Genomic DNA, 21,704 nt, shown 5'->3' with positions numbered 1-21,704 from the left:
TGGCCAACCACCACCACTACCTACTTCCAGAACCTTGTCATCACCCCAAAAAGAAACCCAGTACCATTAGCAGTCACTCCCCCTTCCCCACTCTCCCATCCCCTGGTAACCACTAATCCCTCTGTCTCTAAGGATTTGTCAACTCTGGACGATTCGTAAGAATGCAATCGTACAACATGTGGTCTTTGCGTCCAACTTCTTTCACTCTGTACAGTGTTTCCAAGGTTTGTCTATGCTGCGGCATGGATCAGGGCTTTATTCCTTTGGAATCTGCAATTTTAACAAGCTCCCCAGTAGTTCTGATGATTGGGCTTTGGGGAGAAAAAGAACAGCAAATTCACACAAGGTGAACCTTCTGGTTGCTATATAGATACAGGGCCTCAATCATTCCTGCAGGTGTGCCCATCTCAGAAGCCCCGCTGGTGACAGGAGACATCGCTGGTCACTTGCCTCCTCCAGAGCCTGCAGAGGTTGGGCAGGGTCTCCTGGTGCCCGGTAGGGAGGACATGTGCATCTAAAGACAGTGCCTGGCTGCGGTGGGAACTGGGCAGATGAACTATGAGACTCACACAAGGGGATTTAGTCTCAACTCCAAGACTTTAATGTACGTTATGCTCTTGGAAAAACAATTCCAAGGAGACAAGTGGAACCGAAAGTCTTAACCGGAGAGGATTCTTATTCAGAAACCTAGTGTGAGCCGCAGCCTTGGGAGAGAGCAGCACAGGGACTCTGATCACAGTACAACAGTTTGAGGTCAGGGTGGCAGGGCCTGTGTGTATGATGCGCGGGCCCTCAGGACTCCCAGGAAACCGGAGCACCATCACTCCTGTGGCTGACAGCCCCACAGCAGGATGGGGGGGGCGAACCCAGGCTGACCAGGTCATCTCTGGAGCTCTGAATAAAGGCACAGAACTTCAACAGGGCCAAAGAAGCCTGTATAAAGCAAGAACCTTTCTCTTTGTCGTTGAATCTCCAGGTCATCAGAAACACTCGTGCTGGCTCTGGTGAGGAATGGGGCCATACAAAGGGTCACCAAGGCCCACTTCTGGGTCTGAGGCCTTAGAACGGAGCAGATGGGAGGGGTGTGGCACTAGCAACGCCTCTGAGGTCAGGGGCTGCAATGATCTTGAAAGATTATCCACTGGGACCTCTGGACAGGAGAAAGGGACTTAAAGCAAAAGCTGACCACTCGTCAGATTCAACCCAACTGTCTTCTGTTATGCCCTCCCCAACCTGGGGCTCCAGGGTGGTCACACACCCATGTTTTCTGTGACGTATTCCCATCCAACAAGGGGCAGGCAGAAATCCTGGCTCATCTCCCTATTACCCTCTGATTAACTTTTAAAAAGTCACCAGCTGACATCTCAGACTCCTGGGCACTCCAGGGTTTCTAATCGTTCTACGGAATAAACAATCGGTTCTCCTGGGCTTTTGGCTCAACTTCTCTTCTGGGAGGAAGCAGGCTGCTGCTGAGGCAGGTCTCTCCCAAGAGCTCATCTGGAATTCAGTTAGGTTATAGCACCGAGGCCAGGCTGACGGCGAACCCACAAATGCGCCTTCTAGATGGGGTACAGCCTCGCTGGCACTGAAGGAACTTATTTATTGGTGAAGGAGGGAATTCTGGCTCCATCTTTGTAGAACCTGGCAGGGCTGCTGCCCCAGTAAGTCCCAGTAGGACAGGTGAATGGAGGAGCCAGGACCGCAGCCGTGGGGAAGGGGCCTCCTCTGGCTGAGAGCTTTTCCACTTAGCCAGTCCCCACGCCCTCGGGAAGAACCACCACCACCGGGGCGCAGTCCTCAGGCTCCGCCTCAAAGTCCCACTGAAACTTCTTGGTTAGGTGAGCTTGGAACTTTTCAGCTTTCTGCCTCAGGGTGGCATCCACGGCAACGCTGCAGGCGGATGAAAAGAAAACCTACAGAGAACAGAGGATAAGTCACTCCTGAGAACACAGAGGGGCTGAGAAAGCTGTGGAAATTTCCTCGTGGTGTTCAGCTCTCCAGGGTGGGTGGATCAGCCGCTGCTGGCACAGGCTCAGGACACCTACTGTGCTCCCCCCAAACCAAGAAAGAAGGTCCAAGCCCAGCTGAGAAGCTCGGGCAGGACCAGAATGGAAAATTACTATCTTGGGCAGAGATGCCCCACTGAGAGTAAGGCCAGCGGGGCCATCACCCTGGCCCTGCTCTCCGGGGAGATCTACTGGGCACCTGGACAGTAACTTAGAAAAAGAGGCAGTAGCTACACCAGCTGGTACTAAGAAAGGCATGGGGGTGCTTATAAGCCCCTGGATCCCATAAAATCCCAGGCCCTAACCCAGTGAGGGTGAATTGCTGCTCTAATCTAAATGGGCCCCAGGCTGCCAATCTGAGGTTTCTATTCCCCTTAAAAGCTTTGTTTTTTTTAAATTGTGGTAATATATACATAACACAAAATCTACCATTTTAAACATTAAAAAAATTATAATTTAAAAGACTGTACTAAATACACATAATATTCACCATGTTAAGAGTATAGTCCAGTGGCATTAAGTATATTTACATTATTACACAACCATCACCACCAACCATCTCCAGAACTTTTTCATCTTGCCCAACTGAAACGACACCCATTAACTCCCCATTCCCCGCTTCCAGCCCCTGGTAACCACCATTCTACTTTCTCTCTATGAATCTGACTACTCTAGGTACCTCATATAAGTGAAATCATACAATATCTGTCCTTTTGTGCCTGACTTATTTCACTTAACATAATGTCCTCAAGGTTCACTCATGTAGGGAGTGCCAGAATTTCCTTCCTTTCTAAGGCTGAATGATATGCCACTGTATGTAGATACCACATTTTTTCCCCACTCATCTGTCAATGGCCATTTGGGTTGTTTCTACCTTTTGGCTATTATAAATAATGCTGCTATGAACACGGATATAAAAATATCTCTTACAGAGTCATTGCTTTCAATTCTTTGGGGTATATACCCAGAAGTGGAGTTTCTGGATCATAAGGTAATTCTGTTTAATGCTTTGAGGAACCACCATACTGTTTTCCACAGTGGCTGTGTCATTCTACATTCCCATCAGCAATGAACGAGGGTTCCAATTTCTCTACAATCTCTTCAGTATCTGTTATTTTGTTTTTGTTTGTTTGTTTACAATAGCTACCCAAATGGGTGTGGTGTCTCATTGTGGTTTTGATTTGCATTTCCCTAAGGATTAGTGATGCTGAATATCTTTTCATGTATTTATTGGCCATGTGTATATCTTCCTTGGAGAAAAGTCTACTCAAGTCCTTTGCCCTTTTTTTTTTTTTTTTTTTGCGGTACGCAGGCCTCTCACTGTTGTGGCCTCTCCCGTTGCGGAGCACAGGCTCCGGACGCGCAGGCTCAGCGGCCATGGCTCACGGGCCCAGCCGCTCCGTGGCATGTGGGATCTTTCCGGACCGGGGCACGAACCCGTGTCCCCTGCATCGGCAGGCGGACTCTCAACCACTGCGCCACCAGGGAAGCCCTTTTTGGATCAGGTTTTTTTATTTGTGTTGTTGAGTCATCGAAGTTCTTTATATATTCTGGACATTAATCCCTTGTTTTGATGTTCTTTTAAATTCAGTTTCATCTAATATAAACATGGGCAGGGGCAAACAGAGTAATTTTCCCTACCTCTGAAACTCCATTCCAGATTGTCCCGGATCTCAACCGCTTCTCTAAGAATGACAGCAAACCCATTACTCCTTCTCACACTATGTTATTGTTCTCAAAGAAGTTTCATAGAGTAGTCCAATGGATCCTCACAAGGCCCTGGGAAGACACACTAGGATGCCTATTTTATGGAAATGGAGGCTGAGGGGAGTTAAATGGCTGGGTCAAAATTACCAGAAAGGAAGGAGCAGTTTTTCCCAGACTACCCGTTGGCTCCCTGCAAGACCACCCCAGACACAGCAGCATGAGGGTGAAAGCAGCAATCTGATCCACATCACCTTCGTGTCACAGCTGGCCCGCAGGCCACCAAGGAAGGAATCTGGGCTCCAGGGGCCTTGACTTGACAAAGGTAACAGGTGTACTCTGCAGCTGCTTCCAGGGACAACACGCCTCCTAACCGCCTCTCCACTGTCTTTCTGTTAGCAGGAGTGAGGCTCATGGTCAGTGGTCTTTGCTTGGAGACACTTTGTTGGGGTGGTAGCAGGGACTGAAGTGATGGGGAGGGGAGGCTCAGAAGCAGAAGGTGGGGGGGTTACAGAATTTAGTTTCATTACTTGGGAATCGACTAAATACAGGAGCAGGAAGCACAGCTACAACAAAATACCAGATCAATAACTAATTAGAGGGGCTGTGTGAGCTCACTGGTGAGAGGGCAGTGGGGAAGCCGGTGGCCTGTCCATAGGCAGCTAATGGAGCTTGCTCTGGAGCACTGAACGTGAGGCTGGCTGAACCCTGGGGAGGGGCCTGGTATGGGAAGCAGAGAAGCCTTGTTTCAAACAGCATTAGTGCTGGAGGCCCTGTGCACCCATGGGTCTGCCCCCAGAGGTCCTGGGGGCGGGGGCCTGCTGGCTGAATTAGCAAAAGCCTCTTCCTGTTCTCCCTCCTTACATGGTAAATTGTACTACTCTCTACACAGCCCTTCCTCTCCTGCCACATTGAGCAGCTGCCCAAACATGCTCCATTGCCTCTTCTGTGCCTCTACTCACACAGGCTTTTCCCTCTGCTTATAACACGCTTCTCCACCCCTGCTTTCTCCTCCTTCACCTACTAATTTCTACTAGTGACCCAAGCTCAGTTCAGATGCCACCTCCTTTGGGATGTCTTCCCAGACCAAAGACAGAACAGGTGCTCCTCTGTGCTCCCCCGGTGCGCAGGGTTACTTGGGACATAGCCTCACTCTCAGTCAGTAACCGTCCATTTACCATTGAGCTCTCCCAAGAGACAAGGAGCAACCCCAAAGCAGAGACTCCTTTTCCTACCTGCATCCCACTCCCCTGGCACAGAGTCTGCCATATAAAAAGGACCCATTGGATGTTTAATGAACAAAAGAACGAAGAAGATCATACGTTCTACGAAAATCTATTTCTGGGTCCCTTTTGCACAGTGCCTGTACCAAATGATTGCTCGATAATTACATGATGGTGCTGGACAGAATAAGGGACCCGTCCTGGGGAGGACGTGGCTTATTTACCAGGCCCCTGAATGCCACCGGCTCACAAGCCATCTCCTTGTGACAGTTCTCTTATGAAAGCCCAAGCTGAAAGGAACTGCTCCAACCTCTGTTCCCCCAGCACTGCGCCTGAGCATCCCTTATGGCATTTCTCACACTCTGCTTGCATCACAGGGATCTGTGCCCTCCAGAGTAGGGGTCACTTCCTAATTATCAATGTGACCCACACAGCAGATCGCCCAGGGCCTGGCATAGAGTTGGGGCCCACAGGATGCTCACTGAATGGATATGAATGAGATGTAGGGATGGCCAGCAGTGAGAGACTGGAACAGGCTGGGTGCATACTCGTCATTCATCCTTCCCACCCACCTCTCCAACGTCGCCATGGGGGTAACATCAACTAGAGGCAGGTATAACTGAAGGCTTCAGTCTGAAAAATAAGGCTTCTAATTTGAAAAGCGCTATGTCCTTTTTAAAGAACTTGTCAGTCTAATCTTTACTACAAACTGGGAGGTAGGATAGGAAATTACTATTCCCATTGTACAGATAAGGATGGTGATAAATGCTGAGCAAGTGATAAATGTCAAGCAAGATCCAGTCCCAGTAGTCAAATCGAAATCCTTCTTCCCTACCAAAACCTTCTTTTTGTCTTGACACAGACGTAATACATCCTTGATATTTTCAGCCGTGTCCTATGGGGAACCAAGGGGCTTGGAGACCAGGTGCTTCTGGAACTGTCCCTTCTGCAGGCCTCCAGGACCCAGGTCACAGCCTAGGTTGCCCGTTTTAAAAAACCAACTTTATTGATACATAATTTACATACAATTAAATTCATCCATTTTAAGTGTTCAATTCGTTTTGATAAATGTATACACCCATGCAACCACTATATGATGTAATCAAGATAGGTATCTGTTTATAGCTTTTTCTTTTGGTATCCAGTCTATGAGTTTAAAGGCCCATATCCTCCCCTTGACCCTAGCGCCTGGCATCCATTGATCTATTTTTGTCCCTATAGTTTACAAACTTGTGATTTTAAAAATTCACAATTCAGAAGAGATGTTTAGACAGTATCTGGTTTCCAAACAACAATTTACTTTGATTCTCTTGTTTTTAGATTAATTGTATGCCTTCTTATATAAATTTAGTAATGATATGGTTATTTTATTTACTTAAGTGAAACAAGTAAACTTTTTAAAATCACTGAGAAATGAATCATCTTAATATGGGAATATTAATCCTGGATATTTTAAAAATACTTTTGAAAAAGGATAATAACATTTCACAAACATCTGCACTTTAGAACTAAAAGCACACCCATTGGGTATTTTTCTTCAAATTAAACAAAAAAGGTATTAATACTTTTACCATTAAGTCTATATATTGTAAAATTGTACTTTAGTCAGAAATGTGAAAGCTTTCTTTTAAACCCCAGTTAAATAAATTGAGTTCAGTCAGGTCACCTTGAGAAATTCAAAATACCACGGTAGATAGCTGAGTCACTGCTTATCCTATTTTGTGGCTAGACCAAAAAGATGAAATTTCCTAATTTTTTCAATTCCCACATGATTATTCAACTTAGAATGAAACTAGCCAGAGGTAGTACATTTTATTTCCACTTGCAGAAGAAGTAAGTGGTGTTAAAAGCAAGACTATCACTTCACAACAATTACCAAGAAGGCGAAAAGCAGCAGAATCATGTTTTCTGAGGTCAGTTTAAAGAATCTGGGATGTTTCATCTGGGGCTCTAATCATATATGGGAGCCCACCACAGTGGGCTTTAGAATCAAAGTTCAGCCTTGCCATCCACTAGCTCTGACAAACTCAGGCAAAATTATGTGACCTCCCTGTTCCTGTCTTCTCATCTATAAAATGGGATTATATACTTAACTTCTAGCATTGTTGTGAGGGCTAAATGAAATAATGCACCGTAAGTGTGCAGAAGTGATAGTTGATGGCAGGAGGTGCAGGAGTAGGCAGGTGAAATTTATCAGAGCTGGTGTTATGACAAAAACACAGGCATATGCTGTTTTATTGCACTTCTCAGGTATTGCATTTTTTACAAAATGAAGGTCTGTGGCAACCCTGCATTGAGCAAGTCTATCAGCACCATTTTCCCAACAGCATTTGCTCACTTTGTGTCTGTGTCATATTCTGGTAATTCTCAAAATATTTCAAACCAAAAACATTACGACTATACCTAGGAATAAACCTACCTAAGGAGACAAAAGACCTGTATGCAGAAAACTATAAGACACTGATGAAAGAAATTAAAGATGATACAAACAGATGGAGAGATAGACCATGTTCTTGGATTGGAAGAATCAACATTGTGAAAAAGACTATACTACCCAAAGACTCAATGCAATCCCTATCAAACTACCAATGGCATTTTTCACAGAACTAGAACAAAAAATTTCACAATTTGTATGGAAACACAAAAGACCCCGAACAGCCAAAGCAATCTTGAGAAAGAAAAACAGAGCTGGAGGAACCAGGCTCCCGGACTTCAGAGGATACTACAAAGCTACAGTAATCAAGACAGTATGGTACTGGCACAAAAACAGAAATACAGATCAATGGAACAGGATAGAAAGCCCAGAGATAAACCCAAGCACCTATGGTCACCTTATTTTTGATGAAGGAGGCAAGAATATATAATGGAGAAAAGACAGCCTCTTCAATAAGTGGTGCTGGGAAAACTGGACAGCTACATGTAAAAGAATGAAATTAGAGGGCTTCCCTGGTGGCGCAGTGGTTGAGAGTCTGCCTGCCAATGCAGGGGACACAGGTTCGAGCCCTGGTCCGGGAAGATCCCACATGCTGCGGAGCAACTAAGCCTGTGAGCCACAACTACTGAGCCTGCACGTCTGGAGCCTGTGCTCTGCAACAAGAGAGGCCGCGATAGTGAGAGGTCTGCACACCGCGATGAAGAGTGGCCCCTGCTTGCCACAACTAGAGAAAGCCCTCGCACAGAAACGAAGACCCAACACAGCCAAAAATAAATAAATAAAAGCCATTTCTAAAAAAAAAGAATGAAATTAGAACACTCCCTAACACCATACACAAAAATAAACTCAAACTGGATTAAAGACCTAAATGTAAAACCAGACACTATCTAACTCTTAGAGGAAAACATAGGCAGAACACTCTATGACATAAATAACAGCAAAATCCTTTTTGACCCACCTTGTAGAGAAATGGAAATAAAAACAAAAATAAACAAATGGGACCTAATGAAACTTAAAAGCTTTTGCACAGCAAAGGAAACCATAAACAAGACGAAAAGACAACCCTCAGAATGGGAGAAAATATTCGCAAATGAAGCAACTGACAAAGGATTAATCTCCAAAATTTACAAGCAGCTCATGCAGCTCAATAGCAAAAAAACAAACAACCCAATCCAAAAATGGGCAGAAGACCTAAATAGACATTTCTCCAAAGAAGATATACAGATGGCCAACAAACACATGAAAGGATGCTCAACATCACTAATCATTAGAGAAATGCAAATCAAAACTACAATGAGGTATCACCTCACACCAGTGAGAATGGCCATCATCAAAAAGTCTACAAACAATAAATGCTGGAGAGGGTGTGGAGAAAAGGGAACCCTCTTGCACTGTTGGTAGGAATGTAAATTGATACAGCCACTGTGGAGAACAGTATGGAGGTTCCTTAAAAAACTAAATCCCACTACTGGGTATATACCCTGAGAAAACCATAAATCAAAAAGAGTCATGTACCACAATGTTCATTGCAGCTCTACTTACAATAGCTAGGACATGCAAGCAACCTAAGTGTCCATCCACAGATGAATGGATAAAGAAGATGTGGCACATATAAACAATGGAATACTACTCAGCCATAAAAAGGAACGAAATTGAGTTATTTGTAGTGAGGTGGATGGACCCAGAGTCTGTCATACAGAGTGAAGTAAGTCAGAAAGAGAAAAGCAAATACCGTATGCTAACACATATATATGGAATCTAAAAAAAAAAAAAAAAAAGGTTCTGAAGAACCTCGGGGCAGGAAAGGAATAAAGATGCAGACATAGAGAATGGACTTGAGGACACGGGGAGGGGGAAGGGTAAGCTGGGACGAAGTGAGAGAGTGGCATGGACATATATACACTACCAAATGTAACATAGATAGCTAGTGGGAAGCAGCCACATAGCACAGGGAGATCAGCTTGGTGCTTTGTGACCACCTAGAGGGGTGGGATAGGGAGGGTGGGAGGGAGATGCAAGAGGGAGGAGATATGGGGATATATATATATGTATAGCTGATTCACTTTGTTATAAAGCAGAATCTAACACACCATTGTAAGGAAATGATACTCCAACAAAGATGTTAAAAAAAAAAAGATTACGACTCACTGAGGGCGCAGATGACGGTTAGCATTTTTTAGCAATAAAGTGCTTCACTAAGGTATTTTCTTTTAAGACATAATGCTACTGCACACTTAATAGACTATGTATAGAGTAAACATGACTTTTATATGCACTGGGAAACCAAAAAATTCATGTGACTCACTTTTGGTGATATTCACTTTATTGTGGTAGCTCAGCACCGAACCCGCAATATCTCCAAGGTATGCCGGTACTACAGACATCATTGTCAGAGCTAGTGTTTTCCCTCGAGAGTTAAAGGTGGACACTAGTATTTCGAATACTGGCAAGAAATGAAGCTGGAGAACCTATTTAGTGGCCTATTGCGACTAAAAGTATTAAAAAAAAACAGGTTACATGACTATATGCCTAAATGCTATGCAATCAGTAATAAGAATTCTTATTTTGTACATAATTCACTTTATAACATACTATTAAATTCAGATTATCCTTTCATTGGTTTTAAACAAATTATGATGACTCAAGTTGCTTCAAATAAAAGAAAAAACTGTATCTATTTTTATAAAACAAACAATTTTTATTCAAGCTAATCCATGGGATTTGTAAAAATCAGTGGCATCTATTCAAAGGGGCCTCTACTGGCAGAGGGCATTATGTCGCTGATTTTACACAAGCTAATGTGGCTGTCTTTAAGTGCTCACACACAAACACCAGTCCCTCTCCAGGTGTAGCAGCCATTTAAACTCTGAAGGAAGAAAGCCAGTTCCACTTACTTGATGACCTGCGGGGAGAGCAGGCGGCTGGCTAAGGAAGGCTTTTATGGGCTGATTCATTCACTCACAAACACCCGGAGTGAGTGCCTGTGTGTAGGGTGACAGGATCTCACTGCCAAGATGGCATCAGTGAAACTTGCCATCAAAAAAGAGAAAAGTTTTGAAATACCCTTTCCGCATTTTGCCCATTGAAATCTGTGTCATCCTTCAAGCTCATGATCAAATGCCCCCCTTCACAAAAACGCCATTCCTGACTCTCTGTCTCCTCAAATCTCAACTCCAGCACCTCTCTGGTGCTCCTAATGCCCTTTGACCAGACTTCACTGTTTACACCTGTCATAGCAGGGTCATCTGTTCACACTGCCACAGGAATTATGCACTAAAAACACCCAATAACACAAAGTGAGATCAGTGCTAGGCCTCAAGTAGGTGTTGAATATAACCAGATGAACAAAAAATAGGCTTCTGGTAAAAGCCCATGGCTCAGTGGGGAAGTCAGGCAGACAATATATACATTTCACAAGCACAGCCTGTGCAATATAATAGTGACACGTACAAAGTAGGCTAATAGTATGGAAAGGAGGGAGATATCAGGGATGGCACCACAGAGAGGGATGCCTAGAGGGCATCCTGTAGGATCAACAAGTACAGGCGGAGGGAAAATCAGGTTCAGTTAAGAAGACATGAAACATGGGTATAACGTTTCAGTCGTGCCAGATGAAAAAGTTCTAGAGATCCTCTCTGCTTATAGTTAACAGTACTGTACTGTACACTTAAAAAATTAAGAGGGTAAATCTCATGTTACGTATTCTTTACAATTAAAAAAAAAAGTGGAAGGCATGGAACAGCATGGCATGTCTGGCAACTTGCAAGGAGACCACTGCTGCTGGAGTTGATGGTGGAAAATAGGGAAAGGAAGGAAAAGCTGGAGAACAGATTAGGAGCCTGATCAGAATGGGTATTATCACCTAGGTTTGGGCTTTTAACTTTTTAGGCAACGAGGACCACAGAGAAATAGAATCAGAGGTGCATTTTGGTGGCAGTGTGGGAGACAGATGGACTGATGGGGGTAAACATGGAAGTTGATAAACTCTGATGCAGTCTAGATGAGACCAAAAGGCCCGGGTTAGGAAAATGGTACTGCCTTCTAAAACACTTAGGGCTACCTGGAGTTATCTGGTTAATTCATTTGTTTACTTTCCCACCAAAATCTAAACTCCAAGTCAGGGACTCTGTCTGTCTTGCCCAGAGCTACATCTCCCATCCTAGAACAGGGCCTTGTATACAACAGGTGCACAGCAAACGCCTGCTAAATCAATGAAGAGATGCTTCTGCACAAGTCCTTCAACTTTCAGAGTTTTATGTCAGCTGCCTGATCACATGGACTCTTCCAACAGTATGCTGGTTTTAGAAAAGTGCTCTGTACCTCTAAGAAACAGGCTAACTCATATACATATTCCTCAACACTCTGAGAAGAACGTTGTATATAAAGAAAGGATGCTTAAAAAACAGGTGTTGAGGGGGCTTCCCTGGTAGCACAGTGGTTGAGAATCTGCCTGCTAATGCAGGGGACACGGGTCCGAGCCCTGGTCTGGGAGGATCCCACATGCCGCGGAGCAATTAAGCCCGTGAGCCACAAGTATTAAGCCTGCGCATCTGGAGCCTGTGCTCCCCAACAAGAGAGGCCACGATAGTGAGAGGCCAGCGCACCGCGATGAAGAGTAGCCCCCACTTGCCACAACTAGAGAAAGCCCTCGCACAGAAACGAAGACCCAACACAGCAAAACTAAATAAATTAATTTAAAAAAAACAAAAAAAGAATAAGGTCTTTGAATGCAGAGAATGGGCTTTTAAAAAACAAAAAACAAAAAACAGGTGTTGATGTATTTTTTTTAAGGCACATGTCCTGGATTTTTCCAAATAATGACATCAAATTTTCTTGGTGAAAAGTCCAAAGACAAAATTCTTCTAATCATCAGCTTTGCACACCCTACCTGGACATCGAGCAATCCAGCTGGGCCCTTTCTGCTTTGTAAATCATTGCTGGCAACAAAGCCTCAGCAATGAGAGCTCAGCTGCTGGTCATGCTGACAATGGTTGGACAGCCAACGACACACTGCGGCCCTCCTATGTTTGCACGACAGCACTAGGGCATATCACAAGGGCAGCACGTATTCCCGCTGCCAGAGGCCAGTTAGCAGGCTGCTGCCTCCTACTGCTCTGCAACCCATGACCCAGTAACTGGGGCGATTTCCCCTGCAGAGGAAGGCTAAAGGGATTTAATTTCTCTGTGATATCAAGAACCAATAAAAGGGCAGTTTTATAACTCCCATGAAGTGGAATATACCAGGCTCAAACCATCAGCCTGACTGACTCATCCCCATGGTCCACACAAGTCCTTCAACTTCAGAGGTTTATGTCAGCTGCCTGATCACAGGGACTCTTCCAACAGAATGCTGGTTTTAGAAAAGTATTCTGTATCTCTGAGAAACAGGCCCCTGATAGGTATGTCCACTAATGTCAATCAAGACTCTTTTCGGTGGGGGGGGGGGGGGGATCTACACTGTATTCGGTATGTAGGGGCATAAGCATAGGCCTTAAACCAAGACTCAGGCCTGGGTACAAATCCTGACTCTGCCACCTACCAGCTGTGTGACCTTATATTAATGATTTAATCTTTTTGAGTCTCAGTGTTCTCATTTGTAAAATGGGAATAATCCTCCCTGTCTCACGTGCTCCAGAGAGATTAAATGAGGGAACCCATATAAAGAGATAAGCATGGTGCCTATTAAATGCCACAGGCATTTAATGACTGTTCATTCCTTCCCTTACCATGGGTGGGAGTGAGAGGTTAGTGAACAGCCACCTTTTAAGGAGCAGGCCTGTGGGGGTCTCACACACAGTGAAAAAAAAGTCATGAAACAGAAAGTATGGAAACTGACAGCCTGCAGCTTCTGCCTCTTCTATACTTGAGAAAGTTACACAATGTGAGTGACAGAGGCTGTCCCAAGAACATAAAGGAAGCTAATCTGTTTGCAAAGGGAGGAAATAGCACAGGATTGAGATTGTAAGTTGTTTGAAGCTTCTTCCCTAATTATCACTCATAATGAAAATTTAATTGCTGAGTTAAAAGCAAATTTCACTTTTTCTGTCAGAGAGTCTCTGAAGAAATTGGCACATTTTGTTTGAACAGGAAATCAAAGTTACTTTAATGCCTAAATGAGATCTAAGGAGCTGCAGATGTTTCCCTGGGAATAACTAGCTTCAAAACTCTGTCCTACTGGTTTGCAGCAACTTACAGCTACAGGGAGGCAGAAATAAAAACTGTTTTGAGCCGAGTTGCTCAAGGGGTGGGGCAGACTCAAATTCCAAGTACCCCAGTGCTAGGCACCTTGGGGGGCGAGGCGGAGAGAAGGAGAGAGGGTCTCTGGAATTAAGGAGCTTATAATCAAGTAGGAGAGAGAGAACTAGGGAACAGCCTACTATTAGGAAACTGAAATGAAGACAACTTGGCTCAGGAAAGAACAGCAAAAAAAAAAAAGGTAAGCCTCCAAGGGTACTTTCACACACCCTGGCCTTAATTCTGACCCACTTGGGTGTCAGCCAAAAGCCTGCTCACCTGTAAGGTGCTGGTGAGGAAGTTGTCCTGGGAGACAATGTCCACAAAGAAGTCGGCGGGGATCTCGCCAAGCTGGTGGTACAGGATGGAGATGAGGTTGACGTAAAGGGTGTGGTGCTTCACCATGGCCTCTTCTGACCGGCACAGAAGGTTCAGGAGCTGCTTCCAGTGCTCGAATGCCTCGTACACGTTCCCCAGCAGGAAGCATACAAAGGCAAACTGGAGTTCACCTGAAAGGTGCAGAGAGGAGAAATAAGCCTGAGGGACAGGAGTACTGGCTGACACTACTAAGCCGCCAGTTCCACTGGGCCTCAGCAATAAGTGGCTTTCTATCCTTGTCACTCTTCCAGAGCCCGGCACAGGGTTTTGCACCTAGCAGCTGCTCAATAAAAGTTTGCTGAACTGCTATAAACTCAAGCCATGAGAAACCAAACTGGTTTTGGATTTCTGTGATATCTGAGTGCAAGAGAAGAGGCACACATAGTATCTGCCTAGCATTTAACAAGTTTACAAATGTGTCCATGGATATTATGCCAAGTGGATCCCCAAACTGGCTGCCCATCTGAAATACTAAGAGAACTTGTTAAAAATAAAGCTGCCCAAGCCTCACCACCAGAGATCCTGGTTGAGGACAGATGATGGGGTCTCAGTTTCTGTAGCTCTAACAAGCTTCCCGGGTGCCTCTGATGCACACGGTCTGCTTCAGGGTCAGGGAAATGCTGCATTACACCACATAATCCTCAGCCCAACTCCGCACGGTGATCAGGGAAGGTGGTATTTGCCTCATTTCATAGATGAGGTCAAGCAAATTGCCCAAGGTCACACATCTAATGCTTAGCAACTGAACAATGGAAAGATAAAACAGATTTCTTTTTAAAATTTATTTACTTTATTCATTTATTTTGGGCTGCATTGGGTCTTCGTTGCTGTGCGCGGGCTTTTCTCTAGTTGCGGTGCGTGGGCTTCTCATTGTGGTGGCTTCTCCTGTTGCAGAGCACCAGCTCTAGGCACATGGGCTTCAGTAGTGTGGCTTCAGTAGTTGTGGCTCGCGGGCTTAGTTGCTCCGTGGCATGTGGGATTTTCCCGGACCAGGGCTTGAACCCATGTCCCCTGCATTGGCAGGCAGATTCTTAACCACTACGCCACCAGGGAAGCCCTAAAACAGATTTCTATTGGGTGGGAACAGTCCTAGAGCCTCCCTGAACAAGAACATTCATGAGTACTTGTTCCAGGGTTAGCCTGCCAGCCAAATTATTTTTCTTTGTTTAATCACAGGGCTCTGTGATTTGATCTCTATAAGCAGCCTGTGGTTAAGAGCATGGGCTCTGGAGCCAAAATGCATAGGTTCAAATCTCAGCTCCAACCACTTAGCAGCTGTGTGACTTTGGGCACGTTACTTAATCTGTTTATGCTTCAATTTCCTTATTTGAGGGTTGTAGTGAAGATTAAATGAATCAATATAGTATACATAATGCATTTAGCATAATGCCTGGCACAAAGTATCACTCAAGAAATCTTAGTTATTCCCACACTCCCACCAGATCCCTGTCTCAAACAGAGACCTGGTAATCCAGAAGCCATTGTCCTTGGGCAAGCAGCTGGGTCTCTAGTTGCCAAGATAAACTGTTGCTGATCAGAGACGCTCTCTCTGGCTTCAAATTTAAGGAGGGCTTCTGTGGTATATCTACGTGTGGGCCATAAAAAGAACAGATGTACTCAACACTAAATACCTCTTTAAATGCATGGTGTCTGATCTGTCACCTCTGGAGACCTGGAAAAACTAGTTCTCTGTTCCTAGGCTTGTGGAACAAAGTTTGATTTGTGTGGATAGCTACCTAGTCTAGATATTTTGAACATTTGATCAATATTTTCAAAATATAGTTAAACTTTCTATAGGTTAGAAAATTTAACCTTTTCTAGAGGTTAATGATTTGCTTCTTCGGTTGGCTTTACCTTGTTAGTTTGTGAAAATACGAGCTTATTCTCTGAATTTAGGGCATTTGTTTAAACTCATACATTTCTGGCTCAGTCTAAAATTAAATTATGAGATCAGAAATAATTTCAAAGGACTGTCATGAAGATACAGTAATCCCTGAAACAGACCTTTTCACAAGATTACTTTGAAGAACTGAAATGTTTAAGAGGTAGAGAACAGGATTTCTGTTCATTTTTTTTTTCTGTTTATTTTTAAGCCAGAATTTCAAGTGTTACTTATTAAATGAAAATAGATACACCCCATAAAATGTCCCTTTTTATCAGCTAAGCCTATTATGTAAAAGGCCCTATATTCAAAATTCTCACTGATCTTCCAATAGAAAAAGATGTAAATATTGGACAACTTATACAAGAAAAAATATTAACAACTATTAAAGATGTGACAAATGTTTGCTGTCACTAGTAATCGGAGAAATATAAATTGAAACAAGATGTCATTTTTCAACTATCCAGTTGGAAGAGACCTTTGCTAAACTGCCATATCAAATGCCATGTCAAAGGTGATGGGCAACAAACAGCCTCACCAGCCGGCAAGGATGCATGACCTTCTCCTGGCAACATGCACACTCTGATCCAACAATTTCACCCCGAAATGTATGCAGAAGGGCACACAAGGACATTCATTAGACGCCACTTATAATAGGGAAAATAGGGACATCTTAAAGATCCATCAACAGGGGTTGGTTCAATTACTATGGAACATAAGTAGCCACTAAAGAGAAGTGACCATTTCAGTGACATGGAAAAATGTTTATATTAAAGCAAATTACAGAATAATATACTGTAGTCTTGTTTTTGTAAAAATATTATATATACAAAAACACATAATTGAATAAAAAAAGACTAAAAGGAAACACAAAAATATATTAAACTGAGAAATACATATAAATATATACCTAAAAGATGGAAAATAAGTACAACAAAGTGCAAAACAATGGTTATTTCTAGGTGGTGGGATTTGGAATTTTATTTTTGTTTTTCTTCTAGGATGAATATATGTTATTTTTTTGTAATAAGGGGGAAAAACAACAATAAAAACTATGACAATTAAAAGAAAATCACTGGGACTTCCCTGGTGGTCCAGTGGTTAAGAATCCGCCTTCCAATGCAGGGCCGGTGGGTTCGATCCCTGGTTGGGGAACTAAGATCCTACATGCCATGGGGCAACTGAGCCCATGCGCCACAACTACTTAGCCCACGTGCTCTGGAGGCCGTGCCCCACAACTAGAGGAGAGCCCGTGCACTACAACTACTGAGCCCGCACACTCTGCAGCCTGCGTGCCACAGCTAGAGAGAAGCCCACACACCACAATGAAAGAGTCCACGTGCCACAACTAAGACCTGATGCAGTCAAAATTTTTTTAAAATAAAATTTTAAAAATTTAAAGAAAAAGAATTGGACCTTTAAAAAAAAAAGAAAAAGAAAATCACTGTTCTGGATGAAGCCTTGAGAGAGTCAGGAGCAAACTGAGCGGGGAGGTGGGAGGCCCCCAGGAACACGGCTGGGCCTGGGAACCAGGAGCCCTAGGCTTTGGTCTCACTTCGACTACACCACTTAGCAGCCAAATCCTTTCCCTCTATGGACCTCAATCTGTAAGACGCGGTGGCAGGGAGGCTGGGCCACACCATCAGTACACAAACACAGGACTGTCTGCATCAGGTTCACCTACAGTGCTTGTCTGTTAGGTAGACAGAGAGATAAATTGCTGGGGCCCCAATCCAGATCTCTTGAATCAGCCTCCAGGGGTAAGACCTGGGGATCTGTATCTTTAACAAGCATTCTGGGCAAGACCGCCTCCTAGCCAGGTTTAGGAACCACTGGACTAGATAACCCAAGATGTACTCCTTGTTCTCAAGCCCTCCTACTATATACACCTCCCCTGGCCCACTCTCAAAGCCTCGTTCCTCCTCACCTAGCACGTCCTGGGGACTTTGGGGGAACTGCTTGCTGAGCACGGTCTCCAGAGCATAGCTCAGGTCCATGCTGTGCCTGGTTATCTCGGCCGGCGTGGCACCTGCCGGGAACATCTGTGTGGGCAGCTCGGAGAACCGGATCTCTGTGCCGGGTCTGGGCTTCATCTCGGGCAGCCGGGCCAGGCCTTCCTGGTAGCTTTTGCACTCAGTGCCGCAGCGGGGTAGATTCTGCTCCACCCGGTCCTTGGTGTACTTCATGGAGAGCACAGGCAGCACATCTGAGAAGGCACAGATCTGCCGACTCTCGGGCTGGAGCTTCTCCACTGTGGCCTCGCTGATGAAGTTGGTTAGTGAGATCCACTTCTTGAGTGTGGTGTATGGGTAAGGTCCCAGGAACTGGTCCAGCTCCTGGAGGTTGGCCCTCATGGCCTCCACCACAGCCTCTGGGGCTGGGGACAGGTCAACCTCTTCCTGGACTGCATCCCAGCGCAGGACCTTCAGCCCCCGCTGCTGTAGGCTAAGGAAGAAGCCCATACGGGGGCCCACCTCCCTGGGATTGGCCTTGTCCACAGAGCTGTAGTGGAGGAAGTGGATGCCTGGAGGGATCATCTTCACACCCCGGAACTTGGGCCCCACCTCCCAGGAGTTGTAGTCAATGCCAAACTCTGTCCCCTTGGGCATATTCAGGATGACCACAGTGGCCCCTTCAAAGAAGAGGTGCTTGGCAAGCTCAGGATCCATCTGCATGGCAGCCATGGGACCAGTGGTGAGTGACCAAAAAGAAAACTTTTCTAGTTTTCCAGAACAGCTGAAAAAGAAATATATCAGAGTTAATCAGAACCCGGGGAAGGATGCTTCATTTGCTGAGCATTCTCTATGTGCTAGATATTGAACTAGACCCCTGACATAATTATCTCCCTTAATTTTCACCACAACCCCGCATTGTTTTACAGATGAAGAAAATAAGACTCAAAGAGAAGAGGGGTTTTGTGTTTTGGTTTAATGAGCAAGAACACTCACTTCACAGCTGGAAAGACATCAGTTAAAGAAAAGTGACATATTCAAGGTCACAGAGGACCCAGTTAGAACCTGGGTACCCCGCCCTCCAGGCCAGTGTTCTTTCCACTGTTCACTCAGGATCTACTCTCAGATCTCCTTCTCACAACAGAGGATGAAGGCAGAGAAAGCTTGGCTGGTCCATTCTAACTATAACTCTGCCTAAACTGTCTTAAACTCTAACTCTGTCTAAAACCTATTGCTGGAGAGTCCCCAGAAGAGTTGAGAAGCACCCACTCAGTTTCCTATAAGCCTCAGGGAAGGCCCAGAAATGGACCAAAGGTGGAAAGTGGGTGCTCAGTATCTAAAATTCACAAAAGGTTTGGGCAGTGAAAGAGCTTTTCAACCACAACCACACCCTTCTTCTCTTACTTATAAAAACCCTTAAGTCCAGAGAGTGAAACGACTTCCCAAAGGGTTCACAGTCAGTAGCAGCTCTGGACTGCTCACCCAGAAGGGATCCAGGAAGCACAGCTGGCCTTGGATCCGAAGAGAAAGACCATAGAACATTTATTTTGTCTACCTCTGAACTACCCATGAGAACACACTGATAAAACTTCTGTAAGCAGACACACACTGCCTCTGTATTTATAAGAATGGTTCCAGGGCTTCCCTGGTGGCGCAGTGGTTGAGAATCCGCCTGCTAATGCAGGGGACACGGGTTCGGGCCCTGGTCTGGGAGGATCCCACATGCCGCGGAGCAACTAGGCCCGTGAGCCACAACTACTGAGCCTGCGCATCTGGAGCTTGTGCTCTGTAACAAGAGAGGCCGCGATAGTGAGAGGCCCGCGCACCGCGATGAAGAGTGGCCCCCGCTCGCCGCAAATAGAGAAAGCCCTCGCACAGAAACCAAGACCCAACACAGCAAAAAAAAAAAAAAAAAAATTAATTAATTAATAAAAGGTGTTGTTATAAAAAAAAGACCTGGCACAGCCAAATAAATAAATTAATTAATTAAAAAAAAAAGAATGGTTCCAACATGAACTAATTTAAACAGGACAATTATCTAACCCTTTAGTCCCAAGACACCTACCTATTCAATTCAACAAATAACCCTGGAATGCCTGCACTATGCCAGGATCTTTGCCAGGCACTAACAGAAACATTCACAGAGTAAGACAGTTACTGCCCTCTAGGCACTTCCAATCTAGCCAGACATACAAACAAGGCCCCAAAACTTCACAAACAGAAGGACCAGCTGCCTGTTTAATCCTTTTTACTCATTTTATTTAAACAAACAAAACAAAATAAAACCATGAGGAAAGGAAGAGCAACCCTTTTCCAACAATGTTAAGGACATATTTTATTGTCTTAACCCAATACCCACCACAAATGACTCTCACTCTAAATCAGCATTATTTTTCCAAACTGCAAGTCACAACCTGTTAATGGGTCAAGAGATCATTTTAGGGAATCTCAGCCAGCATTAATTTTTTAAAATAAAAGGACAGAATTTTTAAAAAGCAGAGTACATCATAAATATTAAAGCTAAGTACTGTTTTCGGAAGCTTTGCGTGTTTGAATGGACTCTTGGTCACAACATAAAATGTATTTGTTACCGTAGGTCACAATCAAAAAAGTCTGAAAGCCACTGCTCTGAATAATTTATATCATTTTCCTATTCCTAATCTTGAATTCAGAAGGTACTTAATAAATATTTGCTAGATGAACAGCTATCGCATTTAGAATAACTGCTCATCAATTAGCCATCTTCCCTGGCGGCATCTGTATGCCCCTCCTTGATAATGCCATTCCTTTCCTTCTATTTCCACCAGACTGTAATTCTCCTCACTATATCTTCAGCAGCTGGCACGTGGCCTGGCACAAAGAAGATGCCATGGGAGGCAGAAAGTCACATCCACCCACTTCTCTCTACCACCTCCTTAAGCTAAACTACCATATCCCTCACCCAGAGAGCGATCGCCCCTTCAATCCCTTCTCCATCCAACAGCTGGAGTGCCCTTCTCAAAGCACTAATCTAAGCATGTCACCACCCATACTTAATATCCTCTGAGAGGCTTCTCACGTGGCTCTTGGCAAACTAAATTCCTACCATGACCTACAAGGAAGGCCTGCGTGGTCTGGTCCCCGGCAACTCCTCCAGCTTGTGTCATACCATGCTTTCCCCCACACGCTCTCTGCTGCAGCCAAACTGACCTCTTTCAGACCCTCAAACAGGAGGCTTCCCTGATAGAAAACTCTTCCCTCCCCTCTTTCTCAAATCATTTTTCTGATCTCTGCTCAATATTCATCTCCTCAGTAAAGCTGCTTTGACCGGGTCTAAGTCAGTTCTCCTGTAATTCGCTCTCACGGCGCCTCGTATCTTTCCATGTCACTTATCACAGCTGCAATTTTGCAAATGTTAATAGAGGGCTGTCATCTCCAGGAGACGTGGGTCTTTTGTATCTCTAGCACATATTAGACACTTGGTAAACATTTGTTTAATAAAAGCATGATACCCATTTTGTAGATACGAAACAAAGCCTCGGTTCGGAGAAAAGACCTTAGCCGAAGTTACAGAGAGTAGCTCAGAACCACGTCAGGCGGAGCCACGGCCTCCGGCCCGCAAGTTCTAAAGTTACGAAAAAAAGCAAGTTACCGCGGGTGCCCCAGGAAGTCCTGGCGACGGTGTATCTGGTGACGGTTTCTCAGGCAGCAAGGCCTGTAGAGACAGGTGGGTCCCACCACCGGCCCACAGACGGGGATGTCCCAGTTCCCGCTAGGTGCCCTAGTGCAGGGCCCTCCACGATCCCAAGCTGGGAAGAGGGGTGGCCGGACCACACAGACAAAGAAAGCAGAGGAGTTAAAAGAGGACAGGAGGCCGCGCTCACCGACTTGGGTCTTGCCTCAGGCTCAGGC

General features: G+C 44.8%; 1 protein-coding gene across 2 annotated transcripts; it reads right to left on the bottom strand.

Annotated features, from left to right (window-relative positions):
• Nucleotides 1-656: 656 nt before the first annotated feature.
• AAR2 (AAR2 splicing factor) lies at nt 657-21,704 on the bottom strand. Of its 2 annotated transcripts, none has more exons than XM_082856968.1 (4): nt 21,677-21,704; nt 17,789-18,597; nt 13,881-14,110; nt 657-1,913 (listed from the first exon to the last, which is right to left on the bottom strand). In XM_082856968.1, exons 2-4 carry the CDS (start codon nt 18,543-18,545, stop codon nt 1,746-1,748), a joined length of 1,155 nt encoding a protein of 384 aa, XP_082713094.1. In that variant the 5' UTR covers nt 18,546-18,597; nt 21,677-21,704; the 3' UTR covers nt 657-1,745. The 2 variants fall into 2 exon arrangements, with proteins under 2 accessions (XP_082713094.1, XP_082713093.1); XM_082856967.1 differs by lacking the exon at nt 21,677-21,704 and adding an exon at nt 21,445-21,546.

The sequence above is a fragment of the Leucopleurus acutus genome, assembly GCF_964270905.1.
Source record: "Leucopleurus acutus genome assembly, chromosome: 16".
Lineage (NCBI taxonomy): Eukaryota > Metazoa > Chordata > Mammalia > Artiodactyla > Delphinidae > Leucopleurus > Leucopleurus acutus.
Note: the sequence above shows the minus strand (reverse complement) of the source record. Positions and strands in the feature narration are given on the sequence as shown.

Excerpts from the sequence above, each read along its gene's own strand:
- AAR2 (XM_082856968.1), bottom strand. The coding sequence starts at position 18,545 with ATGGCTGCCATGCAGATGGATCCTGAGCTTGCCAAGCACCTCTTCTTT. Across the intron at positions 14,111-17,788 it reads AAGTCCCCAGGACGTGCTAG|GTGAACTCCAGTTTGCCTTT; the intron begins GTGAGGAGGAAC and ends TGCACCTTTCAG. Across the intron at positions 1,914-13,880 it reads TCCTCACCAGCACCTTACAG|GTTTTCTTTTCATCCGCCTG; the intron begins GTGAGCAGGCTT and ends TGTTCTCTGTAG.